This window comes from Diadema antillarum, unplaced genomic scaffold, assembly GCF_040938485.1.
Source record: "Diadema antillarum isolate AM-2024a unplaced genomic scaffold, OU_Dant_1.0 scf00000001, whole genome shotgun sequence".
NCBI lineage: Eukaryota > Metazoa > Echinodermata > Echinoidea > Diadematoida > Diadematidae > Diadema > Diadema antillarum.
This window is the reverse complement of record NW_027270890.1, coordinates 1,978,491-2,004,363: the sequence shown is the minus strand read 5'-3', so window position 1 is coordinate 2,004,363 and position 25,873 is coordinate 1,978,491. Positions and strand designations below refer to the sequence as shown.

At 38.3% G+C, this 25,873-nt stretch overlaps 1 protein-coding gene and 2 pseudogenes across 1 annotated transcript in view; all 3 read right to left on the bottom strand.

The window, feature by feature from the left end:
- Positions 1-25,873, bottom strand: part of LOC139721313 (transient receptor potential cation channel subfamily M member-like 2) — a 433,859-nt gene that overhangs the window by 121,945 nt on the left and 286,041 nt on the right. Inside the window, exons 21-26 of the mRNA XM_071632667.1 lie at positions 22,381-22,629; positions 21,311-21,485; positions 20,419-20,566; positions 17,944-18,137; positions 14,993-15,125; positions 11,613-11,742 (exon numbers count right to left, since the gene is read on the bottom strand). Coding sequence (XP_071488768.1) covers positions 11,613-11,742; positions 14,993-15,125; positions 17,944-18,137; positions 20,419-20,566; positions 21,311-21,485; positions 22,381-22,629 — 1,029 coding nt within the window. The remainder of the gene's footprint in view (positions 1-11,612; positions 11,743-14,992; positions 15,126-17,943; positions 18,138-20,418; positions 20,567-21,310; positions 21,486-22,380; positions 22,630-25,873) is intronic.
- Positions 2,768-3,819, bottom strand: LOC139720366 (uncharacterized; annotated as a pseudogene).
- Positions 3,763-7,138, bottom strand: LOC139720271 (uncharacterized; annotated as a pseudogene).

Sequence of the window (25,873 nt, the reverse complement as noted above, 5' to 3'; positions counted from 1 at the left end):
CCGCCCGACCGCCCGCTGATTCCTACATACCCCCTTCAAACTTCGTTTGGCGGGGGTATAAAAAAGAAGAAGAAAGAGCACACACACAAACAAACAACAAATAATTTATCAATTATTTGAAGACCAAAAAGAACATAAAGGCACTTTTCTTGTCTAGAAGTTGTCAATTCTATAACTTAAAATGCAAGATTTTCGCCCCGTTAGGATACACTAACAATATACATTATTGTATCTATACACTAATATTTACTCATGAGTAAATTTAGTGTACATTATGTCCCCCAAAAAATCACAACGGGACCCTCCGTAATGATATCTTTAAAAATAGTGAATCAATCTATTTACAAATTCAGGGTATGAAACTATAACTTATTCCCCACATCTTACAGAAAACCCCATTCGATTTGCTTCAGTGGTCAAAGAGAAATGAGGAATTTTGTAGAGGATGTCAGGAATCTCTTCCCTCCAAGTTCTGTCTATTGTATTCACACACAAGAGCATCAAAGTGCTAAACTTGGAAGAATCAGACTCATGACATGCTTTACAACAATCCGCATTTCTCTGTGACGGCTTAACCAAATTGAATGGGGTTTTCTGCAAAATAGAGCTAAGATGTTATATTTTAAGACCCTGAAGTAGCATTTAGACAGTTTAATCATATTGGGTATCATCAATGCGAAAATCTGATTGTAATTTTTTTTTTTGACATATCTTATGTCAAGATCGTAGCCTCGCTTCCTCGAGTGTGCCCTGTAGGACATAACTTTAGTAAACCCTACAGTATATTTTTCCTTTTCTTCTATGCTTTCTAGTAATATAAGAATAATTTTTTATTGCTTGAACAATGCAATTACGTTTTAGCTTTTAATGAATACATTTCAGACGAATGGCAAAGTGAGAGTGGCTCGTTCGCTCTGTCCGTACTTAAAATGAATAGTTTGCATAAGTTATGATCATAGTCCTTCGCAGTGATTTTTTTTTTTTTTACTATATTCAATTCCTTAGAAATTTGATTTAAATGCTCTATAAACACGACTTTTATACTCTGTTTTTACAAAAAGTCCCTACCGTGGGACAGGGGTATTCCCCTCCCACACCCTCCCCGCTCGGTCGCTTTGCTCCCTCCATCAGGATCTCACACTGTCACATAAAATAATGTACCCCAGTATGTTATAATCATAGTCCTTCGCAATGATTCTTTCCACCGTTTAATTCCCTAGAAATTTGCTTTAATTTGAATGCTCTATAAATGCGACTTTTGTACTCTGTTTTTACAAAAGTCCCCTCCCACACCCTCCCCTCGCCGAGGATCTCACACCGTTACATGAATGTGCCCCCCCCCAAAAAAAACCGAAGTGTTCCGGTGTGCAGCTCCCCCAAAAAAATTATTTGGGCAAAAAAGAAAAACAATAGAGCATGCAAGTATGCTTAAAATCGCAAGCTGGCAACCCTACAAATGAAAAATCTACCTACTGTGGGAGGGGGGATACCCCCTCCTCCCCACCCCTCGCTCCCTCGCACTATGTAGCTCAGCCCCTGAAACCCCCTCCTTGGAAAAAAGCTAGATCCGCTCCTGCATTAACATAAGTCAACTTGAGCAGGAATGGGAACTGAATGGGAACTGAATTAATCAACTCAGGCCAGGTGTATAGCGTCTCGCTCATCTCTTTGAAATTTCAGGTTGTTATTGTTCGACTCAATAACGGAGTTGTAGACAGGCAGGAAAGGAATGGGCTTTATATTGCTTTACATCATATGAGGTATTTTGTGTCACACCCTTCCAAGTGTAGCGTGTATGAAGGGGATCTGTGTCGTTTTGCCTTGGAAAATTCAAAGCTTATATTTTCGTCATGGCTGTTTCACTAGTAGCAGTAGGTGATATGTATTGTTGGCATCTGGGGCAGTAAAGAACAGATCAGTGTCATGCTGTAACCACCCTGAGTAATGTGGTAAGCATGAAACATTTCACTGGTAGCTTAAAATAAAAAGAAGTGAATGCATAATGCAATTACTTGTGCATGAGTGCTACCATTGATTTCAAAGACGACATTGTAGTGTGCCTATGTAAAGGTATCATTGCTTTTGAATTAATGAGACAATCATTTGCATCTTTGAAAGACCGTATATCTTATATCTTATTGTCATATAATGACGATAAGATGAAACATAGCCATCTTGGTTATGCAAATGAGGGTCAAAGTTCATATTTGAAAATGTCAATGCTAAAGTCAAGGTGATCCTTAAAAGACTTTATCCCCATCTTTCAATTTTTTGCTTTCAAAGACCTCTTGGAAAATATTCAGTTAGATAGCCTGTAAAATCGACTTACTTGCACACGTAGACACACACATGGAATTTCCACTTGGTTGCATGACAAAAGTAATTTGATCTGAATTATGTAGGTACAAAGAACTCGACTTCATGAATGTATCTCAATATAACTTCAAGTCGCTATATCACATTCTTTTTGTTGTCAATCACGGGTGACTGATATCTCATGACCCTCAGCGTATCAAAAATACAAAAAGTTCCTACTAAGGGGGTGTCCCCTCTCCCTTGGTAGGAACTTTTTGTATTTTTTAGGTGTAGGAACCCCTCTTTTCCTTTACGTAAAATGCAATTTTCCACACTTATTTGATCCAAAACAGAGGCCAAATGATTCACATTTGAGCAATTTTTATGTGGCAAAAGCCTGAGCACCATCTCATGTGCAATATTTACCTACAATGTACAAGGCTGTACATAAATCAGCAGGCTCCAACAAATATCAAGCCCTGAGGCCTGATGATGCTGCTTGTTTGGCTTTTCAGAGCAGCTTCTTTGAGTGCACGGTAGAATGGCATGATGTGTCTCTTGAGAGCATGTCCATTCTTCTTCTCAAGAGGCTTCCTAGTGTTCTAGTGGACTAACTTGATCTGAATTCTGTCTTGTTTTTTTGTTAACAATGCTGAAGATTTGTTCGCAATCAGCATTGCTATGATACATGGCAAGAAGGAGCTTTGATATTTTCACCAGTGTTGGGTATGAAGCATTTCAAGTGGCAGGAGACCTTAGTCTTGAAATTTCATGCCATACAGAGTCAATTCTCAAGTCTGGTTTCAAAATTTCATCAGAGAGATCATCCACCTGGAACCGACAAAGCTCATCCTCCAACAGGTCCTTATCATCCTCTGATACAAACTGGGGGGGGGGGGGGGGCACCTGTTTGCAAAGAACAGCCATTGGGTCATTCTCATTTGGGTGCCCTTGGAGACATCCAGTACACCAGCATTATGAAGAAGTTGTTCTTCAAATGGATAGGATTTTCTCATATAGCTGCATGCCGAAGAGTAGTAACGGCACACACTGTGGTAGAACTGCTTCAAGTTACACTGCTTTCCATACTCACTAATATACTTGTGTACTGCTTGGCCAACAAACAACTCTTGATCTCTTTTTTGATTGCTGTCAATTGTGAGATCCACCTCATACACTTTTGGATGACTTGCAACAACTTCTGGTTTCACAAATTTGATGAGCAGTGACTTCATCTGCTGGCACATAACCTTGTGCAATCTATGTATGCACTGTTCATCTTTCTGCAAGAGCAGGTTGGCTTCATCGAACAAGGGAACAGTGTTGTTCAGGAAGAGACAATAGAGTTTCACATTGGGGTCTGTCATCATCTTTACAACATGCTTGAGTTTGGACTCCAATGGTAGACCTGCAGTTGCTCCTGCAACTTCAGGTTTTGTCTTCTTTGCAGCTGATTTTGCGGTTGATTTTAAAGATGACTTTACAAGACCACATGACAGCGAACTTCAGACCTTGTGCCTCCATCTTGAGGTTTTGTCTTCTTTGCAGCTGATTTTGCAGATGACTTTGTGAAAAAAAGGGTTTGTAGAAGAATCTGAAGTTCCCTTACTGGTGATTGTAGTTCTAGCAGAACTTGATGTTTTTGGTTGAGCATGCACACAAAAAGTTCCAGTCTTTGGAATGCATTTGATGCTTGCTAAAATCGAAGGAGCAGCAGGTCTCTTCTTGGCAATAGAGGCACCAGAACTTGATGCTGATAACTGGTGGACCACTGGAAGTACCAGACTTTAGAACAATTGTTGGAGGAACTGGCGTTCTTTTCTTGGCAACTGTGGCTGAACTTGCAGATGCCCCTGTGATCATTTTTGGTTTCTTTTTATTTTGCTGTCTTGTGTGTCTTTCTGTTGTTTTCTTTCCCATTGGCCTTTTGTCTCTCTCCTTCAAAGAAAGGGAGGAATGAATCCTACTGCTCAAGGAGTCGAGGGATACACTGTCCAAGCAACAACCATCGTGTGCTCACATGCTTGATAATCTTGTGGTGAGGAAGATTTGCATCTACCTGGTAGGATCTGAACTCTTGTTTCCTCTTGCTGCGCTTTTCTAGGTAGCAATAGATGTCTATCAGCAAGTCCTCTACTTTGATGGGTATAGCTCTTTTGCTGCTTTTTCTGCTGCTACGAAGTAAAATTTACGTGCATAGATGGCATGGACAACCTAAAATGTAAAAAAAAATAAAAGCAAAGTAAAAGAGAGTTTTGGTGAATGATAAAAGTGTGAAACATTAAAATGATATTTTCCAAACTAGAAATTGAACATCTGCACAGCATGGGGGGGGGGGGGGGGGGGACCATGCTATGGGAAGGCTGGCAATTGGAAATTCCATAACCAACTGTGTTCGTCTTGATGCAAAAAAAGATTCTCAACTTAAGAGTTGCATGTTACTCATGAGTGTGCACGAATACACTTCAATGCACATTATCTTTGCCAACAGACAATTCTATTCAAGCAGGCCTGCCCTAATTGTGTATCCCCAGTGACTATAAATCAATCCCATCTTCTCCCCATGCTACATTGTCCTTATTAAAAAATGTGTTCTAACTGTGGAGTTTACTGAACCAAATTTTGGACGTACCAGTTGAAAAACTTAAATATGTTCCCCTCAAAGTTGTCCAAGGAAGCCATTCTGAGTGTCAGTTCATTTATTTGGCTTTGAAGGAAGTTTAAAGAATCAAGCAAAGACATGGTAATTTTAAATCTATAATTTCTAATCTACTTGTTACAGTAATCCCAACATATGTGTAACAAGTCATAAATATTGAAGTTCCTGCCACCACTAAATGAAACTCTACTCAGGCAGGCTGTATATTGTTTGAAACAAACACTCAAGTTCTTTCTTGTCATCATGGACTGTAGCTTCAATCATATCTTTCAGGCAAAATAACACATCAAGCGGAAAAAAAAAAAAGAGGAAAGACTTCCTTACATAACCTCCACTAATTATGCCATACCACTTTAAAAAAAATGACACTTTTTATTGGAATTGCGTTTGATGTCATCACCATTTTCATAATGAAACAAATACAACATTCACCAAGATCACGTCATCAAGCTGAAAACTTTTGCTTAATCATACAAGATAAACAAATGAAAAGACAATAATATCATGACATGAAAACCTGCTTAATCATTACAAAATAGACAAATGAAAGGACAGCTTCACATGAAAGCCAGCAGTAAACTAAAATATCATAAAACATACTAGAATTGATCAAACAAAATCCTTTCTTTTTTTTTACATCAAAATCATAGACTCTAATCCATAAGGTCCATAAATCCAACCTAACCACCAATCCCCCAACCCTTGATAGTCTACAGCGCGTGCATGCACACACACACACACACACACACACACACACACACACACACATTTGGCAAGTGGTGGTGCATGGGACAGTGAGCAGCTTTGTGTGAGCTTTCACAATAAAAACTTGGGTATTTAGTAGAATAGTGTAAGTAGAGTGGTTGACAAAATTAGTGGGGGTATATTGGGAACTCTCGCCAGAAACTCACCATCAGTGATCAGTACTATTCTGCATCAGCATCTACTCTACAGTCTAGGTCTAGTTTGTTTGGCTGCAATTCTGCCTAGTTCTTTTCTATAACAAACGTGAACAGAAAAACTGACCAGAAATGAATATTATTTATTAGTGGAAAATTGAGCAAAGAAAATGGGATTCCATCGGGATTCGAACCCGAGACCTCCAGATGCTAGCCCGTTGCTCTACCAACTGAGCTATAGAAAGCCCTAGTTCAGTGTTCGTCCCAGGAACCCTAAATTCTCAATGCTCGAATGGTCAGAAGCTATAGCAGTGTGTTTGTGTGCCACACACATAGTTCTTTTCTGAATACAATATGTGTATCTGTACAACTAAAAGACTCACCACAAATGTACATAGGAGCACATTTGAGAAGGAATGCAGCTACTCCCTTGATCTTCCCCAGCATGACAGATGCATTATCTGCAGAGAACGACACCAAGTTCTCCCAAGAAATATCATGTTCTTTAAGTTCAGCTTTGAGAAGATTGGAGATATTTTCCCCGGTGGATGGTTTATTGCACTCTTTGAGGGAAAGAAGAACCGACAAGACACACCCTTCATCTGAATCAAAATACCTCACACAAATCGGGTACAGTATTATGTCATTGTAATCCGTACTCCCATCAGTTGCCATACTGAATGGTGAAACCTCGATGACGTCCACAATTTTTCTCATCGAATCCTTCCCAAGAATACCAGTGATGTAAGAGGATTTTGTAAGTCCACATGCATACTTGTTTGCGATTGATGAATCTGGGAGCATTCTCCGGAAAAGCCTATCACAGTGGTCTTAGTCCGTGTTCCACGATAAACTCGGTCATAAGCACTTCAGCATTTATCACACTCACATCAGAATCAGTTGTGAAGTAGTCCTTTAGAGACCTCCCACAGGTTGCCTCACTGTTCGCCTGATTTTTCTTGGTTTTCATGTGCTTCTCTATGTCATTGAGTCCACTGTGACTAATGCTGAAATCGCTGGCACAGCACTTGCAAAAGGTATGGTGATTTCTCAATTTAGAGCTTGTCAATGCATGAAACATTTGCGAGTATTCTGCATGATGCTTTTGGAGTACAGGTTTGCTCATTCTGGCAGCTTTCTGAAGCACATAATACGATTCTAGTCCAGTGTACGATTCCTCCTTGAACACACCACAACGAGAAAAAAAAAATAACGCATTCAAAAACTTATCATGTAGCGACACTCGTGGCCAAAAACGGACATTTGGAATGTGTGTGTAACTCATCATTATATCCTTTCCATTTTTAGTTCCAACTTGCACTTATTTTGCTGCTAAGTAAAATTGAGTGTGTATGATTAAAGCTGAAATAACTAGAAGCACTCGCAATCGAGCACATGTATCCCCCGAACCCGTCTCCCATACTCCATCTGGATTACTTTATAGGCCAGAATTTTGTATGATATGGCAACTGTTGCAGGATACAATAAAATCCAAACAGGTGTACGTGTGTAGATTTGACTATGATTCATTTACATACCAAATTTGAAAAAAATCAGTCAAGAAACAAGGCAGGGTTGCACACACAAGCAGACCCTGTAAAATTTACCTTTTCATGTATAAAGACGGAACAAGCAAGGGCGCCACCACTAAAAACAATATGGGCATCTTCATTTCACTATAATGCACCTTTTTGCCAAATTTGAAGAAAATCTGATAAGAAATGTGGCTGATAGAGCCCACACAAGAAATGAGCATTGGCATCCAAAGTCGGAACACTGAGGGCGCCGTCACCACAAACTGTTGTGTCCTTCATGTAGAATGATCACCCATACTCCTCCCTAGCAAGTCTGAATAAAATCTGTTTCGTAACAATCAAGTTATTGCATAAATAAGCACTTTTGCAAATTTTGACATGATCAAGATGACCTTTGACCCTGTAAAAAGTAGAACAGTGAGGGCAGCATTATCAGTAGGTATAGATGTATAGATTTGACTATGATACATTTACATGTCATATTTGAAAAAAATTGGTCAAGAAACAAGGCCAGCGTCACACACACAAGCAGACCCTTTAACCCTATAAAGCCCAAGGGGGGCACATTGTGCCCCCCACCATATTTTCGTTTGCCACGCCTACACTCTTTACCCGATTTCAACCGAATTTGGTGACTTTTCCTAAAATCTTATTGCGAACATTTTGATATATAATTTAGCTACGTCCAATATTGCTGGTTGCCATGGCAACCATAAACTGACAACTATGTTTGTCAGATTTTGCATGATTTTCTGTTCCAATTTCAGTTAACAATATAATAATGAATGAAATGGGGGTTTTCTTGGCTCTAATTTGCTGAAGGACCAAAATGTGAAGTAATCATGGTTGTGAATTACCTGAAAATGGTCTTCTTATTATTTACCTTATTTTTATATGACATAGGCATCACACAGTAGATATAATAGAAATAATGGAAAATACAGCATTTTTCAAAGATTACCCTTTTATTTTGAGTTATCTTCACACAAGCTTCGCCTGTAATATCATTTGTTTATCATATTATCAATCTGCAAACTCAAAATTCAATATTTTGGAAATATGAAATGTGATACCAATATATATACCCATTCCAAGCAATATGTCATGGGTTTCATTGTATTTCTTTATATTGTAATGAATGGTGCCCCCACATGTTGACCTTGAGAAATGTCAACCATAACTAATAGTCAAGGTTGACTTGCTTTTTCTTTGTGGTGAATATGAAAGTGATTGATATAAAATAAAAACATATATACTGGGGATAAAGAAATGAAGAGAAAAAACATGATTTTAGCGCATTTCCTATGTAATTCTTTATATTTTGGTAAATAGCGCCCTCAGTGGATGACCTTGAGAAATTTCAAAAGTTGGGTCATGTAGAGTATGAGTTGCTCTACCCATGTGCCAAATATGACGGTCATACATCATATAATAAAGAAGTTATATAGGGGGGGCACAATGTGCCCCCCCCCCCTTGGGCCTGGAAGGGGTCAAAATAGCTTGGGCTTTATAGGGTTAAAAGTTACCTTTTCATGTATAAAGACGGAACAAGCAAAAGGCATTTTCGTCTTACCATATTACACCTTCATACCAAATTTGAAGATGATCGAAGAAGAAATGAAGCCAGTAGAGCGCTCACAAGCAGACCCTATTGAATTTACCTTTTCATGTTTAAAGACGGAACAAGCAAGGGCGCCATCACCAAACACAAAAGGCGTCTTCGTCTTACCATAATACACCTTCATGCCAAATTTGAAGATTATCGAAGAAGAACTGCAGCCAGTAGAGCTCTCACAAGCAGACCCTATTGGATTTACCTTTTCATGTATAAAGACGGAACAAGCGAGGGCGCCATCACCAAAAACCATAGGCATCTTTGTCTTATCATAATACACCTTCATGCCCAATTTGAAGATGATCGAAGAACTGAAGCCAATAGAGCGCTCACAAGCAGACCCTATTGAATTTACCTTTTCATGTATAAAGACGGAACAAGCGAGGGCGCCATCACCAAAAACAAAAGGCCTCTTCATCTTACCATAATACACCTTCATGCCAAATTTGAAGATTATCGAAGAACTGCAGCCAGTAGAGCGCTCACAAACAGACCCTATTGAATTTACCTTTTCATGTATAAAGACGGAACAAGCGAGGGCGCCATCACCAAAAAAAATAAGCCTCTTCGTCTAACCATAATACACCTTCATGCCAAATTTGAAGATGATCGGAAAAGAAACACAGCTGGTAGAGCGCTCACAAGGAAATCTCTGCGGTGGCGGCGGACGCCACACGACGAGGCCAAATCCATAGTATCCTCCGAACTCTGTTCGGGGGATACAATTAATGAAATCATCGCGATCCCGCCGGATGACAGTAGCATAAAAATAGTTGAATAATGCATGTTAATCTACTTAATTGAGTCAGTGTTCTGAAAAAGAAACAAACTTATTTAACAGTTAGAATGGATCTGGGTTTGTTCATTATCATTTAACAAATGATAATGTAAATATGAGTGTGTATGATTAAAGCCATAACAATTACTACTCAATGACACTGACATCAAATATCGAGTTGACTGTAGTGCAACAGTCAATCTCCTTCCCAGAAAGTATCGCACATCACAGAACAAATTGTGGGATGAACCAGTGAAGCTTTAAATGTGGAACAAATCCATTCTCACTGCTGCTGGAACATGCAAGATCAAGACCAGAATTTAGTCACAAGCAAGAAGTACTTCATAGACTATGTTGGGGTTGACGAAAATTCGGTTCCCCTCCTCAGTAAGAAGGCAACAGTGAAAATGGACTTGATCACTGTATAAACTATGATGCCTTGGAACAAATGCATTCTACCACCCTGGCTTTTGACATTTATGTACATGTAACTAAAAAAATACCACTCTTCTTCTGTTAAATGTAGCAGCCATTGTCAAGAGTAGCTACTTTGAATCATCTCATCAGACTGCGGCAGTTTGTTTGGTTTCGTAGCAACATGTTTTTGAAATGGTGCATGTCCATTTACACAACAGATCTACTGGAATTTAACATGTTAAAGATGATAACTACACAATAATCTAACCAAACCATTAATCTTCCTTGTTTTCAAAGCTTATTGCAATAATCAATCATAATTCAGTAGACATAACTACTGTAGTACTCCTCACCATATTGCGCATACTATTTTACCTTGTACTACAGCTAATTATTCTTGATCGACAGTATGAATATGCTGCATGCAAGATGTGAGCCTTTGTACGTGGGTATGTTTACTGTACTATTCTATGGTGGTACAAGTACAGGAGACAACCGACTGTCAGTGCTTGAGTGCATTAGGACTAGATGTGTGGACTAGAAAGGGATGAGACAACCTACCGGTACCATCAGTTCTTGAGTGCATTAGGCATAGATGTGTGGACTAGAAAAGGATCATGGAGAAGGTTTTTTGGAGAATTTTTGCTGGAAACATCATGAGATCATCAAGATGATGTTTCTCATTCTGTCACACGTACACATTAATCAAAGCCAACACCTTGTCCCTTCTCCAGTGGGCACCAGATGCCTCCATTTCAAGTTGCGAACAAGGTTCAAACATAGAATGATTAAAAAGTAATTAAAAATGAAAAGCAAAACCTCACCTCGGGCAATGAATGCCAAGGACAGTAATGGCCTGTTTGTTAACAAATATCACACATTGTAATACCTGTACAATGTACCAGTACTTGACTCTACATGTATTCAAGTCACATAATACATGCACATAACAATAAACAGGAAGCATCCAACATATGCTTTGCATTGTGGGATATAAAAAACAGGTACGATTTCACACAGCATTCACACTCACTTCTCACCTCAAAATAATTGCGACTATTCAGAATAAAAGTGAGACTTTCAAAAATGTCACAGTTTTAGTGGTGGATGGATTGTGATTTGAATCTCAATTAATATGGTAGCCGCAATTATTGTGTCCACCCACATATTAAAAAAAAAAAAATTGTTTTTGCATTGAAATTCACATGGTGACCAAAATAATAGAGACTATTGGTGGCTGTGTGAATGGGCCTATTGAGGGCAACCTGCAGAGGATAAAGATGAACAGGGATGTGACATCAAACAAGATCAAGAACAACACAAAAGTAAAGGACAGGAAAGGCTGAAATAGCAACAGCATGAGAAACATATCAAGTTAAGGTAGAAGACAATTCTATCATAATTTTTGTCTCACCCTGTCCTCCAGTCGACTGAGTCTCTCCTCTAGTCCCTTGCTCCCTAGCAAGCCAACTGTGCTTGAAGTACCAAGTCCACCATCAGAGTCCTCAAACACACGGTCCAGCTTGTTGGTCATATCTTCAACTCTGCAGTGAGAGTGAAGAGAGTAATCATTTGAAGTTGATGCAACTGTAGTCTCTCTTTCTGCACGGCTTCATTGCTTGCTTACACAAATATATGATTGACTAACTTGCATGCAATTCTAGGAAATTAAAAGAAGCTGATGAAACTGTTGTCTCTCTTTCTGCAGTGCTTCATTGCTTGCTTACACAAATCAAAATATGCTGTTACCATGGCAACACATTGTTTAACAATGACAGAATAAATCTGCATATGTATGTACTATAGCAGTCACATGTACCAAATTTCAAGCTAAATGCTCAAAAACTCAGGGAGTTAGCTAAATCCACAGTATTTTTGTATGAGTTTTCATTCAAAATATGCTGTTACCATGGCAATGTATTGTTCAACAGTGACGAAAGATTAGGTTTGTACATCTTTGTACTATAGCGGTCACATGTGCCAAATTCAAAGCTAAATGCTCAAAGACTGAGGAAGTCAACTGAATCCACAGTATTTTGTTTGTGATTTTCGTTCAAAATATACTGTTACCATGGCAACGCATTGTTCAACAATGACAAAAGAATAAGTTTGAACATCTATGTTCCATAGTGGTCACATGTGCCAAAGTTCAAGCTAAATGCTAACAGACTGAGGGAGTAAGCCGAGTCCACAATATTTCCGAATGCTTTTTAGTGAAAAAAATGCTGGTATCATGGCAACACATTGTTTAACAATGACAAAAGATTAAGTTTGCACATCTACGTAGTATAGCAGTCACATGTGCTAAATTTGAAGCCAAATGCTCGAAGACTGATGGAGACAACTGAATCCACAGTATTTTTATATGATTTTCATTCAGAACATGCTGTTACCATGGCAATGCATTGTTCAACAAGGACAAAAGATTACGTTTGCACATCTACGTACCATAGCAGTCACATGTGCCAAATTTCAAGCCATATACTCAAAGACTGAGAGGGTTAGCTGAATCCACAATATTTTTTTATTCTTTTTTAGTGAAAAAATGCTGTTACCATGGCAATGTATTGTTCAACATCAACAGAAGATGAGTTCTGCACATCTACATACTGTAATGATCACATGTGCCAAAATTCAAGCCAAATACTCAAAAACACAGGGAGTTAGGTCAATCCGCATATCACTGTATGATCGGTATAAAAAACTGCTGTTGCCAAGGCAACAGCATTTTTTTTTACTAAAAAGAATACAAAAATATTGTGGGTTCAGCTAATTCCCTCAGTCTTTGAGCATATGGCTTGAAATTACATTACATTGATCGTATATCCCAAATTTCAACTGAATTGCTATAAAACTGAGAAAGAAGTTCGATCCACAATATTTTTTTATTATTTTTTAGTGAAACAATGCTGTTACCATGGCAATGCATTGTTCAACATCAACAGAAGATGAGTTCTGCACATCTACATACTGTAATGATCACATGTGCCAAAATTCAAGCCAAATACTCAAAAACTCAGGGAGTTAGGTCAATCCGCATATTACTGTATGATTGGTATAAAAAACTGCTGTTGCCAAGGCAACAGCATTTTTTGTACTTAAAAGAATACAAAAATATTGTGGGTTCAGCTAATTCCCTCAGTCTTTGAGCATATGGCTTGAAATTACATTGATCACATATCCCAAATTTCAACTGAATAGCTATAAAACTGAGAAAGAAGTTTGATCCACAACATTTTGTAAGATTTTTTTTTAATTTGCCGTTGCCATGGCAATGCATTACGCAATACCAATGAAAAAGGTGTCTTGCACATCTTCCTTTGATAGTGGTCACACATGCCAAATTTAGGGTCGATTGCTCAAAAAACGAGAGAGTAGTTTGACCAACAAGTTTTTATGAAAATTTGCCAGTGCCATGGCAACCCGTTATTTAATACTGATGAAAAAGGTGTCTTGCACATCTACCTTTGATAGTGGTCACACATGCCAAATTTGGGGTTAATTGCTCAAAATAAGAGAGTAGTTTGATCCACACCATTTTGTAAGATTTTTTTAAAATTTGCCATTGCCATGGCAATGCATTATGCAATACTAACAAAAAAGGTGTCTTGCACATCTACCTTTGATAGTGGTCACACATGCCAAATTTGGGGTCAATTGCTCAAATAATGAGTAGTTCGATCCACAACATTTTGTAAAATTGTTTAAAAATTTGCCGTTGCCATGGCAATGCATTATGCAACACTAACAAAAAAGGTGTCTTGCACATCTTCATTTGATAGAGGTTACACATGCCAAATTTGGGGTTAATTGCTCAAAAAATGAGAGTAGTTCGATCCACAATCTTTTACGAAAATGTCATTGCCACGGCAACGCATTATGTCATACTGTCGAAAAAGGTGTCGTGCACATCTACCTTTGATAGCTGTTACACATGCCAAATTTGGGGTCAATTGCTCAAAAAATGAGCGAGTAGTTCGATCCTCAAGATTTTGCAACGGACCGACCACCCGACCGCCCGCCCCACCGGCCACCCACCCTCAGAGTGATTCCTATATACCCCCATACACACTATGTGTGGGTGGGGGTATAGCAAGTCATATGCCAAGCGATGTCTTGCCCACCTCACTTATCACAGTTTGTGACTGGTGTTTTTTTCAATGCAAGTTCATTGACCTTTTGACCTAGTCCAACTTCACCAATATTCAAACTTGACTGGCATCTTTAGGCGATGTACCTGTGGTTTGAGTTTTGTGGTCATAGCTCAAAGCTTTGAAGGTTATTGAATATGGCGCTTGACAGGCAAAGTTCATTGACATTTTGATCTTTGACCTTGTAAGAATGCATAAATACAAACTTGACTAGCATCTTTAGGTGATGTACCTGTAGTATGAATTTGCTCATCAGCCAAAGTTTATTGACCATTTGGCCTTAGAACTGGTCAGACTGCACCCACATTCAAACTTGACTGGCATTTTTTGGTCATGTACGTATGGCGTGAGTTAGGTGGTCATAGCTCATAGCTGTCGAAAGTTAAGAGTACAACAAATTGTTGACGATGACCCTGCTGCTGCCAACGATGGTAAAGTGACGCCTATGTCTCGCTTCTGCCAAGTGGGGGGGGGGGAGAAAAACTATGGAAAGTGAAGATTAAAACTTTCCAAATGCTTTTGGCAATATCTATTGGACTAGATGCAATCAGATAGTGTTGATCCTTTGAGGTACAAATCCTCTCCAAGGCCATGCGTGAGTACCAGGTATAAGTTAATTAAAGAAGCGTATTTTGTGACTTGCCTGTCTCCTGCCAGCTTAACTCTTTCATTAAGGTCCTGCTGTGCCCTGTACTTCTCTTTGGCTGTGTAGTTATCAGAGTTGATACCTTCCCATAGTACAAGAGTCTTTTTCTCCTGTTCTGTTAAGGATTGTTCTGGAAATAGGAATCAAAATCAAGATATTACACAAACACCATCTATTTATTGTCTCCTCATGGCAACTGGGCAACTAAGATTTAAAATGGCTTGTTATAATTACTTGAATTTTGGGCCACTACATATCTTTTTTTTTTTGCCACCAAAATGTCAGACTGAAAGATTCTAGTGGTCTAACGGGGCCACCAGACAGAGAAGGTCATGTCGTGCCCTGTGTATAAATACATATAATGCACTCCTGTTATAAGAAACATGGTGGTAACTAAATTCTCGTTAGAACAAAACCAAAATTAAGGTCCTGAAATTACCATCTATTATATCTTCATACACTAAACTGTTCGTTAATGAAATTTCGTTATAACTAATTAAAAGGAAACCACTGGTCCTGAGGAGGACTTCATTATAACGAGAGTACACTGTACATATATATGTATATGTATATGGATATACACATATACGTTCAGATTTCATGTATTGGCTCCATGAAGAAATGAAGAAACAAACTGGTAATGCATTTTTGGCAAATAAAGCATGAGTTCATTCGACATTGTCAAAACTCCTGAAAAAGGCGTAGGGCGCCAAAAATATGGGTGGAATAAACTCATGCTTTTTGGCCAAAAATGCATCACCGGTTTGCTTCTTCATTTATATCTATTTTGTATATATATATATATATATAAAATAGCATACATACTTATGATACAGGCCGGCAGTGCATGACAAAAGTTATAGTGCACGCAAAATATAACGATTGCCAACGATAACCCACTATTGATTTGATATCGGTTTTTGCTCCCTCATTTTAATCATCGAGTACTGAATCCCGCACCTTATCGACACGATTGCGCCACAACCGCGATATGCTTTGCTCGATATTATCGTTATTCTCAATTCTCGCTGGCTATGCCAGAAACTTATCTGTGTGGGACTAGACTTTCAGCGGTAGATTTAAACATGGAAGCTGAAATGAACAGGTTCGCTACTGTTACAGAGACTGATCTATATAAACAGTATCTTAGACAATAAGGACACATAGGATGCCATCAAATACGCCCTACGAATTTTGGACTCCTACTGTTCTGAAAAAGAAATCAATCCGACGGATATTGAGCAAGTCAACCCAAGATTTGTGCCGCTTTCTCCGTACATTCTACGCGGAAGTACGCCGTGGAAATGGGCAGCGTGTGTACGGTATACGCTAAGCACTCTTTGATCACGCTACGCTATGTAGTATGAGTATGAACTTTTACTACGACATCCTCTACAACACACTCTCGGAATCCACATGTGCAGCAATGCCAATGCAATGGTGACTTCAATGATGCCTGGCACGAGCATTGTGTTTAAATCCAGTAGATCCCTAATCCTACAAAACATCATCTAGTCCTGGTCCTGGACCCACAGTGCAGTAAGTAGGGTGCCTAACGTGTTACTGTTAGATCCATGGTAGACATTGTAGAGGGTCAAGTGTTAATAACGTTAGCTCTGTCGCTCGTAAGTGACGTAGATCTAGTATAACGTTAGGCCAGGCCCCAGGGCCCCTAGCTAGACCTAACCTATCGTAGGGCCTAGAAAACGTTAGATATAACCACGTAACGTTAGACCCTAGACTCTATAGTTGAATTTAGATCTTCAGGATTTTGTCTACACTGGTTAAAAGAAACTGGTATTATTGCTTGTCTAGACACGTGTAGAGTCTTAAATGATCTAGGCTTTCATATTTTTTCAATTTATCTTGCCTGGGTATGTATGCTATTTTATATAACACATAGTGCATGACATCTTATTGCACTATAACAAGTACCAAGCACCTCCAAATTCTGAATTTGCCCTCAGGCAATTATATTCAATGAGGCCGCAGGCCGAATTGAATATAACTGGCCTTCGGGGCAAATTCAGAATTTGTCGGTGCTTATATTGTTATAGTGCATTCAGCCTCATGCACTATATATATAATATATATATATATGTATATATATATAATAATACACACACACACACACATATACATATATATATATATGTACACACACACACACATATATATATATATATATATATATGCATCTTGGATGGACTCAGTCCATGGATGTGTCGTTGCTACGCCAAACGCGCACAGGCACAGCTGTGCAGTAACCATGCACTGTGGCAGCCAACTAGCAGACTAGACACATTCCGTCATAAGCAGATTAGTTTTGAAATCCGTCCAACCACGAGGAGACGTATAACCTTGCGTGTTTATGTCTGCTTCAGGACGGGATTTTAATCTAATATCACATCGCATCCTGGTCGCTGATGAAGAATTCGATGACTAACCTGTTTGGTGTCTTGTGTCTAAAACATGTGCTTCCCTGCCAGGATGAAGTGTTTCTATGCCATTTTAGGTTTTTATGTAGATTATAATATATATATATATATATATATATATATATATATATATATATATATATATATATGGAGAGAGAGAAAGGGAAGGGTCATTCAGTCTCTTTTAAAAGCTTGGAGCAGAAAACCATATATTACATACATATCTACATAGATCATGGCAAAACTTATGAACATGAAATTGTCTGATGCACTACACATTTTCAGTTGAATGGTTATGTATGTCCTTTGCTTTGAAAAAATGCATCAATCAATAACTTTATCTCTGTTACATCTTTTTAAAATTTTGCCAAAAAAAAAAAATTGTGTTACACCATCCCTTTGAACAACCTGCTCAAATAAGTCTTTAACCCTTCGAGGATGAGTTGATATTGCTATAACAACACCTGCATGAGTATACTCTGGACTAGTCTTCAACAGGATAATGCTTACTAAGTTCAGGAATTTTCCAGTGGCTACAAGTATGAAAGCAGCACTGGAGGATGAATCGAATCAGGTAGAAGAAGTGTGAGATGAAGATGAAGGGAGGGGTCAGAGGGGGGCGGTTGAAGTACTCTTTGATGAGATCATAGCGCTGGAACTTCCAGAAGATGTCTGTGTTGTCTTGGATGGCCGAGAATGTGTAACTGCAGATATCAGTTGAAGGGTTCAAAAAGTATACAGGGTTTGAAATTCCTTAAAACACCTAAAAAATAATTGATACATTTAAGAAATACCACAGATGTGGAATTATGCCAAATTATATACTTCCTTGAACTTGAGTTTCATGAAGATATGACATTAAGCATTTCATTGTGCAAGATATCACTTACAGTTACAAGTGTCAAAGGCAGAATACACAATAGCCATGAGGCGCAAAGAAATATTCTATCCGAAAAGTTCATGTTATTTGGTATGATTGAAAGGTTCAGTGCTATAATTCCTTTCTTTCAACAGATTCATCAACAGTCAAGAGTAATGTATACAGAATGAAAAATGTAGAAAGGACTAAATACACCAGTATAGAACATATGATCACATCAGGGAAAGCATATCTACACTCAGCAAATAAAAAAAAGCAAAAAGCAAAAAAAAAAAAAAAAAAAGAAGAAAGTAAACACTTTTTCAAGTTCATCTTTCTCATAGATTATTTGGCTAATATCAATGTTTTATATATCATGCTAAAGGAAATTTACTTGGCTCTCAACCTAGTTAGTCAATAACAAGGGAAACTTTACGCATGAGTGAACACATTCGTTTTTCTCTTCCAAGGCACAAGAGTAAAAATTGCAAAAATGAATAAGTTGTCATTCAAAAATATGTGCTCTTCCATATAACAATGAGAACAAAAGACAAAGTCAACACAATAAGAAATGTAAATTAATTGGCAAAAATCAACCTATGATTTCTATATCTCTGTAACCCTCCAAAGAAAAAGGCAAAAAAATAATGGAAGAAAATGAAGAATCTTATGTCAAATCCATATTCCAAAGACATAAGAGAAGAAGCAATGATAACAAAGATGGTAGAAATTGAAATGTTATTCCAAATTAAGAAAATTTGGAATATTTCATTCTTGAATTGGTCTCATGAAGTCTTAAATTCCTTAAGTAAAAAATGAAACAAGAAATTATGTCCATTTTATCACCTTTGCTGCTTACTCCATATGTCATTTAAATATTGAGTAGCCAGAAAATTCTTATGTTCCCCTTTTAGCTTCCCCAGTATGTTTTTGGTTAAGAATATAAAAAGAAACAAGGGAATGAAAACTAATTTCTGCTTTTTCATTCATGTCTCTCATAGCGTTAAAGTGGTCTTTTGTTATTATTGCTACCTTGAAGGACATGGCAAATGAATTGCTCAATATGTCAATTTTTGCAATTTTTACTTTTGAGCCCTGGAGGACAAGGCAAGTGCCAAAATGTGTCTCGCCCATTCGCGTAGAAAAAATTGATGTTTTTCTAACTCCCGGAAGTTCATTGCCCCCGCCTGTGACCTACGACCTTGTGGTGACCTTCAACTCCCCAAGGGACATTTACCAGCTAAGATTGGTCACAAACGGACATATGGATCAAAAGTTATGAGCCATAATCGAAACACACTGTAAAAACTTAACATTGGGCCCTAAAAGTTCATTGACCCCTGTCTGTGACCTTTGACCTTGTGATGAACTTCAACTCCCCAAGGGACATCTCCCATCCAAGTTTGGTCACAAACAAACATATGCATCAAAAGTTTTGAACCATAATTGAAACGTGCCGTAAAAACTTAACATTGTGCCCTAAAAGTTTGTTGACCCCTGTCTGTGACTTTGACCTTGTGGTGACCTTCAACTCCCTAAGGTACATATACCATCCAAGTTTGGACGACAGACAGACAGATTCTGCAGGCAATCCCTTAGTCTCCCCGCACCTCTGGTGGACTCGACAAAAACGAATGTGTTTACTCATGTGCAAAGTTTCCCTTTGTACAAACCTACGAGGTTGATAGCCAATTAAATAACTTTAGTACGGTATATGACACAATGATTTTTATCAAAATCTTCTATGAAAAATATGAACTGGAAAAAATGTTTACTTTCTTTTTTTTGCAGAGTGTATTTTCGATGCACCTCCTTTCACATTATTTTTCAGTGAAAAACTGAATTGTTGGATTTCCTTTCCTTTCTCTCTGAATACATAAGGGTACATGAGATGCATTTGAAGTTTAAACCACACAAAGTTCTTTTAAGTATTTTTTTTCAAACATCATACAATACAGTGACAAATACAAAGTTCTCAAGTGTCAAATTAGACTGACACCAGGCTTATGAAATAATGGTTGTGACAAATATTTTCTTTATCAAATATTCAAATTTCCATTTGACAAGCATCTATCAAATCTATTCCAAAGGAGAAGGGATGAAGTAACAACAGATCTCTATCAAACCTGAACATAGCAATGAGGAGGTTAAGGAGGAGAACATTGCTGATCATCATGTAGATGGCAAGAAGAATGATGCCCATCCAGGAGTATTCTGGGCAAGGGTTGACTTCTACTCCATCAATGTTTGTGCCATTGGTAGAGCAATCAACTCCTACAAGAGAGAATTCAATTAAGAAGAAATGCGATTTTGTCTTTTGAATCTCAACCATCACATCTAAACTATACTGGTAGATGCCCTATTGTACAAAAAAAAAAAAAAAACAAAAAAAAAACACTACCAAGTGCATTCACCTTCACTTATTCAGAAAAATGACACCTCAGAATATTTGAATTAAAGTATGTCAAATTTTGTCTAAAAATTACATACAGAATTAGCAAGGAAACTCAAAGGATCACCTTAAAATAATCATAGCATTTGCAAATGACATATATCAAGGGTGTTTTCCTTTTTTGTGAGTGTTGTCTTATAAAAACCAAGTAGTCTTACAGTATCTGTCGGGCAAGTGATACAGAATGAAGCCTTACGTTTTAGGTTTGTACTGCTGGAGGAATTCTTCTACTCCAAAATGACAAATTGTGATGTAAATAACAAAGATATGGCATGTGCATTTTACAAAGAAAACCCAAATTAGCTTTGAATCATGATTGTGTGTCAAAATTTTGTGAATAATAAAAAAAAAAAAGTGCAAAAAGAACAAGCCTTTGTTTTAAGATTGATAACCATTCTGTTTTGCCATCCTGCAGATAGCTACATTTGCAAAAATGAGGAACTACATCTATAGAGTAATTGCAGGTGATGTGTTGAGAAACTGTATTCGTGCTGTTTTACATGGTGAAAAAGAGAACAGTTTGGCTTAGGTGAGCAAAACATGCATTGCCATGGTTTAACAACAACCTTCAATGACTTCAAGGAAGAGCTCGCCAAAGATCTGAAAGTAGGATCGCATCAGGACGCCTCGGAAGATGAGATTCACATCTGTCTCATTTGGGAAGAGGATGGCCTGGGAGGCAATGCCATATCCAATCAGGAACACAGACAGGATGCAGAAGAACAGTACCAGGTCTACCATCTTGCATTTGTTGTTGGTTGAAAGAAAATGTACATGTACAAATATTTACAACATAGTAATAAGAAACAAACAAACAAAACACACAAATGCTACAAATTATTGATGGCGCTACAATCAAATGTGACAACCCCTGTCACTTGACTCAGTACATCCCTCATTTTTACAATTGCATCTCATGATGGCAGATCCATACTGTTTTCTACGCAACTAAATGTTGTATTAAAAATGAATAACTTCAAAATTGCGTTATATATTTGTTTTGTGAATTAATTCAGGATTGGCTTCTATGAGATAAAACAATCACATGAATCACTGACACAATGTTTATGTTGACAAACATCTGCAGTACAAAGCATAATCACTTCTGTCATACTATTTTTCACATAAGTGAGGTAGTAAACTTGAGGTGCAGCCTTACCGGCACAACCAAATCATGGTCTGACCAGCCCAGCAAATCACCTGCTTAGGCAAATTATTGTATAATCATGTATAGGGCTATGCAATATGCCAATGAGCAATGCCATATCATACAATGAATGAATCAATCTGACAAACATATCTACAAATGCATGTTCCACAATCAAGTGACAACTAGTTTTTGTCATCACCTCCTATTTCTTTTTCTTTTTTTTCATGCCAATTTGGGGGACATCAAATAAAGTCTTTGACACAAAGTACAACAGAACACTGCTGAAACTTTATATCACAATAAAATTCTTCAGTATTTTTGTTTATTTTTTGGTTGCCAAAGTTGGGATGCAGCTATAAAAAGGTGCAGCCTTATTGCTGGTCAATGTGGTATTACAATTTCCTGGGTAAAACACTGACACTTCTTTCTAATACAAATGAAAATACGAAATATTTGATCCCCATGACATCTTCCATTTTGTCTTACCATTCTCTGAATCATGATGAGCTTTGGTCCCAGCTGCTTGCTTACTGAAAAGATGTGCAGCAATCGGATGTAGAAAATAATAAGGTTTAGAGACAGAACGATTCTTGCTGCACTGAGGAATTGTTGGAAGAATCGCAGGGCAAAGCCAACTCCAAACAATGTCAATGTGGCCAGGTCAATCAGGTTCCAGTAGTCCGAGATCCAAGCATAGAGTCTGATTTTCCAGCTTGAACTCTCTCCCTGGGCAATCTATACAAATCGAATAAGAGATTATATAGTAAACATACAAAGAGATGACAAAAATTTAGTGGCAGAGAATATCATTTCTGCAATCGTAAATAGAGAGGCACACAGAATAATCAAAATTACCTCACATCTTCATTGCCTGAATAATGCCTAAATGCAGCCACACTGATGGGTAAATATACTTGCACATAATTCATCAATTCCTATGAGGACAAGCTTTATCGATGCAAATAAAACTGAACAATCATTTCCCTCAAAGAAGCAGCTTAGTTAGCATTAATCAAACTTTGACACCTAAGGATGGCATACAAGTTCTTAGAACATTAACATTCTCCGAGCTTTTATTTTTAATTGCCAGTGAACTGATAATCACAAGGGTTAAAGCTCTGACTTTCAATCTTCTGCTTTTAATAATTGGGACCAACTGCTGTGTGTAAGCTTTTTGCATATAAGTCATGATAAGGTACTGAAGTGCTGATATAAAAGCAGGTACTGAATTCCAAGCTTACAAAAAATTTCAAAATGACTTTTCATCACAATGCACTTATCCTTAAAGGGACTGTACAGTAGTGGTTGAGGTGGGGATTCATGTTTTGAACTTTCCTAAGTGAGATAATGAGAAACCTTTTATGAAATATGAAAGAGCATGTGATTTTAAGAAGGATTCAACGTTTATTTGATGAAAATTGGTTTTCAAATGGCTGAGATATCCCTAAAAGTGATAATAATAAAAGGCGACATGCCCTAACTTTATTAGGATCTCTTTGTTTTACCTTGTTTTTGGATATTTCTGACATTTCAAAACCGATTTTCATCAAATAAACTTTTGATACCCCTAAGAATTGCATGCTCTTTGACATCTCACAGAGTGGTTTCTGAATGTCTCGCAAAACGTTAAAAGCTAAATCCTCACCCCGACCAGAACTGTACACACCCTTTAAAGTATGGCGAACGAGACATTAAAATCAAGAAAATCATACAAAAGAAGGTGTCAAAGCAGAGGGAAATGTCTCCTAAAATTACAGATATTCAATGTCACTTATTAAAAGATATTCGCACCCATGAGAAATCACGAGTTAAAACTGACTGATTTACTTCACGATTTTCGCTCCGGAACAGCTGTCTTTTTCGAGCCCTAAAATATGACGTCACGAAATGAACAAAATCCTTTACGAGTGCAGCGAGAGCAAATGCCGGACATCGAGGCCGCCATTCGTAAAGCACATATTTCTTGGTGAGCGGATGCAATATCTGGCCTGTCTTTAGTCGCATCTACTTTCTCGGCTGAAACATTAAAACGTCTAATTTTTACCTTATATTGTACAGAAAGACTTTGAGTTTGACATCGAGAATGAATTGAGTAATGGCAGTGACAATGACACTGATAGTGACAGTGGCAAAGTCTGGGTAGTAGACATGAGGCAAATCTCTCGTTTGAAGAAGCTACACCCCTGTAGACAATGCCAGTGCATATCTTGGCAATCAAGGACTTAAAAACCAAAGATATAAAACACCTGTTTCTTGACCCTGGCCTAATATAAGCATCAGTCACCGCCACGAGGGGGGGGGGGGGCACCCACGAGAGGAGGAGATTGTCTTGGTTTTGGCATGGGCTATGTAGCTCCATGGTGGGTGTGTGTGTCGACAAACTTCTACAATGCTCTCCTTCTTATTCCTGTATTTTAGTTATTTATGGGTCAAATTTTTTCATTCGAAATTCAAAACGGATGACTATAGAATTTCTCAATAGAATATAAAATCTAAAACTTTAGAAAGAATAAAAGAAAATTGAGTGCACTTTGAATGGTCTGCCACAGGCAGATATCCTTATCATGCTCTTACGTAATATGACAGCTGTTGCAGTCATTAAACCCTGGCTTGGCCTCCAGGTTTGCCACGCCTGAGTAGAAAGTTATTTTGCAGTGGGCAAATACATCTACTCCCACTTCTCAAACGAGGAATCGTTAGGGGGGTATAGCACCCCATCAGCTTCGTTTGGCGATGGGGTCTCGCCTCAAACGGGGGTTTGACGGCATGAGAAGTGTGGGAGAGGCAACGGAGCCCCCTGTGTGGATGGAGTGCGTCGACGCGTCCGGGTTGTTGTGTTTTGTTATGGTGCGCCAAAAGGAACCGTGTCTGGTTCTGTTACAATATCACTTCCCCGCTGATAATTTTGTTTAAAAAAACCGAAGGCTCTGTGTAATGATGTTGATGCCCTTGATTTTGACATAAGAGTAACATTTTGCATTGATTTTGTACTAAATTCCTAATTTTCATATTGTTTTCATAGTACCGAACATTATTTACTTTGGTGCACCATAGCAATAAACCAGTCCGTATTTCGGCATAAGGGCTGCGCTTGTATTGTGCAATGTGTCCGACTGATGCTAAGGTTGACTTTCTTGATATCGATATGGGCCTAGCTAGCCAGCGGGCGGCATGACACACCTCGCGAACTGTCAGCATGCATCCAGCTAGAGACTAGAGTGGTCTAGTATAGGCCTAGTAGTAGTACTAGTACTGTACTAGGCCTACTACTAGTAACGTTAGAGGTTCTACTAACTAGGGTCTAATGCTTCTAGAAAATGTCTAACGGTTACTTCTACTAGTAGCTAGCTGGCCCTAGAATGCACCAGAGATCAAGTTGTGTGCAGAATTTCTGTGTGAGGAGATTTGCCAGCAGCAGGCACACGACGATGATGTTCTAACTACAAATACAAACGAAAACAAAACAAAACCAAAAAGACGATTTAGCATGCCATCACATTACCGGCAAATACAACCTAGGCCTACAGGGGAACTGGTGAGTACAGTTTCGTATGCTCGATTAAATTACTCGAATTTGCTAACCTCACTTTTCAAGCAGGCCTAACAAAGTTAGGCCTAGTAGATCTAATCTAGGCCCTAGCCTACCGAGGCCTAGCATGGCATAGAAAAAGGGCAAAGGAAGCGAAGAAATGAAGCACGATACTTTATTACCCAGTGCAATTACTTAGGGACCTAGAAATATGCTTTGACCTGTTTCTCGAAACATATGCATTCATGCACTGCGTAAAAATGTGGAAATTCTGTAACTTGCTAATGTACAAGATGGTCTATTGCCGTGCGTGGCGGTCGGGCATTGTATTGATGTGACACGGGGTCAGGGAGAGCAGTGAAAACAAACCAACGTCGGAATCAGCGGGGGTACCGTACTTTCGATATGAAACTATTTCAATTCCGTTAATTTCATTCAACTGTCACTTTA